A 3,649-nucleotide genomic window follows, 5' to 3' on the forward strand; every position below is an offset into this window, starting at 1 on the left:
AACACAAAATTAAAATGCTTCTGTTGAATCTGTAGTTGGTCCACGTTTTTATGTAGTGGCAAAAAAATTAACTCACACTGGTAAGCTAGAAAAGGTTTTATTGTAATGCATCTTATATCGTAAATTTTATTTGTATGAAAAATTTTGCAGAACAAAACAGATAAAACAAAACAACATTAACGCAACACTGGTATAGGATTGATTGAACCCCTTGTGTGCAGTCTTACACGTCATTTTGATATAATGATTTTCATTTTTCATTTTTTTTTTCAAATATTCAGGAAGAGACTCAATAAGTTTTGCTTCCTCCATAAACTTTCTGCATAAACCTAGTAACTTGAGAGAAAAACAAAAAGAAAGGAACGATGAATATTCCGTTATGTGTTGTAAAAGTAGCAAAACGTAAACAAAGCAGTATTTTGACTTCCATACAAAATACTAATTCAATATAATTATACCACTTGCCAACCGAGCATAAAATTTAAATGATGGTCAATCTTTATAGCAAATAAGTAATATTTTAAACTGTAACAAGATACCAAAAATAGAATGCCTTTGAGAAATAAAGATTGTTGTTTTTTTAGGCATAATTGGTCGTTAAGCTTGATAATGAGATGTGTATATCAGAAAGTTGTAGATAAAGGCATGCATTGTCTGATAAGAAGTTCAAACTTGATAACTTTATCGGTCAAAATTATGCACAATTTCTTATCTAACAAATTATTACCACGGTTTGTCTTATTCTATGCTTTATCTATTGTCATTTACAGCAGAACTATATGAATTAATGATTGCAATGTATTTGTTTATAATTTTAAAACTTGTTTTTGTGTTGGTAATCCCGTCGTCAAGAGCAGGTAAATGATTATTTTGTCGTTTGAAAAGTATTTGTTGAATAGGTGGCGATAGAATGTGCTTTACCACTACCGTCTTTAATCATGCCTTGATAAACATCAAATATTTTCATCTATTTTAAAGGAATGGAATTTCAATTTTGACTTTTCACTTTTCTTTATGATTCTAATTAGTTCCAGGCATATTGATAGGATGCATTAATTTCAAGTTAAGGAAATACGTTCAAGGAAATTTGATTACGGTTAACAATTCAAACGTTGTTAAAATAGTTATAAAGACGTAAAATGTCCTGGTGTAAAATATTGGAATGATGATTTAAAAAGAATTTTAAAAAATTAACAACAAGAAAATGAAATATTATTTAGATTTACATGGCAACATTAAGTTCATCTAGATATACAAGTTAAGCAGTTTTATAAAAAATAATTCTAAACATAATATGTTGACGTAATATATTTGACTCTATAGAAACGCCTAAATGACCCCATTGTGACTGTGTTCCTGTCAGTGTAAGTTATAAGGATTGTGCATCCTTTTTTTAATTAAGTAACACAATAAGGTAAGAATTATAGTTTCAAATCTGTATTTCAAATCTATTTATTGCAGATGGCATCTGTCGGGATGGTTGGACTCACCATGAATCTTCATGTTACCATTTCAGTCATGACACTGAGCCAATGCTCCTGGCTAGCGTTTGTATTTTTATTGCCACAAATACATTTTGTCTTAATTTTTTGTACGTGACCATCCTATGTATTTCCTGTATTGTACAGGAATGCGCATGCGTACGTCCGTCAATTGTAAAATCCGTTTACGACAAAATTATATAAGTGTTTTCTGCGAAGCACTTTTTACTGACTGCCGTGCATGCAAAACGTATGACCTTTATATAGAATGCGCAAATTAAAAATAAAACATTATTCTGCACGATATATTTGGACACTAAAAATGCTTTGGAAGTTATTTGTATTGAACTTGCATTATGATTCGTTCAAAATTTATTTCCACAGAAATATTGTTGTACAAGTTACCTCCGAGTTGTTATGTATATTATATAGATAAAATCCCTATATATAATAAAAACGTTTATATAAATTCGCCGTAAATTTCGGCATTTCAGTCTTCCTCTGCGGCATTTATTATCCACAAAAATATATCCAAAACAAAACAAAACAAAAGTCACAGAGCTCAATACAGACCTTGAGCTGATAAGTATGAAAAATGAAACGAATTGAATGAAGTTACGGAACGACGGTTTGCGGCGGCAACATATCATTTGAAACTTGTTTTTTTTAAATGAAGTACAAAATGAATTGCTATACGTTTGTTTATTAGTAACATTTTTCAATCCTTCTCTGTTCCATATGTTTTTCTGTTACATTGTCAACATTTTTTCCTTTTGCATTCTCCGTAGCATTCTGAGTTAAGCATACGAAAAAAAAAAAGGATTTGATTTAGTTATTTATGTCATTTTTTATCTATTTATCTATTTGAGTTTGTTTTACAGATATCATGTCAGCATATGGGTGGAGATTTAGTAGAGATCGAGACCGCTGCGGAAAATGATTTTCTCTTCGCCAAAGTTAAGGTGTTAAATGGTAAGAAGAATTTGTTTTCTTCTTGAATGCTTGCATATCTGGAGTGTCCTTGTTATTAAACGTACATGAATTATATAAGAAAACCGAATGACACATTTCCTTACAAGAAAATCACTTGCTGCGATTAGGCAATGATTCCCCGCATTTTTCATCATCTTTTTTTTTCACCATAAAATTACGAAGAGTACTCATTTTTGTTTTTAATCCAGTTATTTTTTTATGATTCATATTCAAAGACAAAAATAATTAACACTTACAAATATTGTAATGGAAATATATAATAGTATCAGAATACATTCATTTATAGAATACAAGTTGATCAAATTATTTCGTTTGTCTAATACTGCTTATACCTAGATAATATTCATTCATTAAATACACAATTCTTATAAATTATATATAATGTTTTAGAGTGGTTCAGTTGTTTTGTTAATAACAGAAATAACTCATTTTTTCCATGTTTGCACGCATTAGCAAATTTCTGGATCGGACTAAGCGATATACAGGAGGAGACAGTTTGGCTTTGGTATGGAAGCAACCGCCACTTAACATCAACAGGGTATCAGAACTGGTATCCCGGGGAACCAAACAACAATAAAGGGGAAGAAAATTGTGTCAATATAGCTCCAGATACTGGTGGTCAGTGGAATGATATACCTTGTTTCTCTCAACGGAAATATATTTGTGAGAAAAAGGATGAGTATGCATCGTTCTAACAAGACTAGTGATTTTATCATTATATACAAAAAATAACCGGCCAATATACAATGGCTGTTCCTTTATTTACATGCATTCCCTCCGATAAAATGGATAAACAAAGGCCAAAATAATGAGTAAATGTATTGTTCTGTTCCGTCCTTCGTGGTCAATTCCTACCTGTATCACATCTCCTCAAATAGTGTCTGGTAAAGGAGATTCATTTTAAATACACATACATGTACACTTAGACGTTTTGTGTGACCTAAATTACGTTTATTACTCAGTTTTATTTGAGTGGCTTCATTTAAAAGTTTAATCATGTGTTTTAACAGAATTGACATGTTGGCTATTCTAAATCTATTGTTACAATAAAGTTGTTTTACATTTTAAAATAGATAATCGATATATTTATGGTTCTTTATAAAATAACATATAACTGGCATAAAGTTCTAGAATCAATTACATTGTATATGACATGATTATATCTGTATATGGTT

General features: G+C 30.3%; 1 protein-coding gene across 1 annotated transcript; it reads left to right on the plus strand.

Annotated features, from left to right (window-relative positions):
* Positions 1–732: 732 nt before the first annotated feature.
* LOC132722345 (lactose-binding lectin l-2-like) lies at positions 733–3,153 on the plus strand (the record flags this gene model as incomplete). The annotated part of the gene is given in 4 exon segments (XM_060706845.1): positions 733–857; positions 1,462–1,547; positions 2,363–2,453; positions 2,928–3,153. Coding segments are annotated over 4 exon segments (515 nt in total), but the record flags the coding sequence as incomplete, so codon positions are not given.
* Positions 3,154–3,649: the final 496 nt, after the last annotated feature.

This window comes from Ruditapes philippinarum, unplaced genomic scaffold (assembly GCF_026571515.1).
Source record: "Ruditapes philippinarum isolate M1 unplaced genomic scaffold, ASM2657151v2 ctg18969_1_1_1_1, whole genome shotgun sequence".
NCBI classification, from domain to species: Eukaryota; Metazoa; Mollusca; class Bivalvia; order Venerida; family Veneridae; genus Ruditapes; species Ruditapes philippinarum.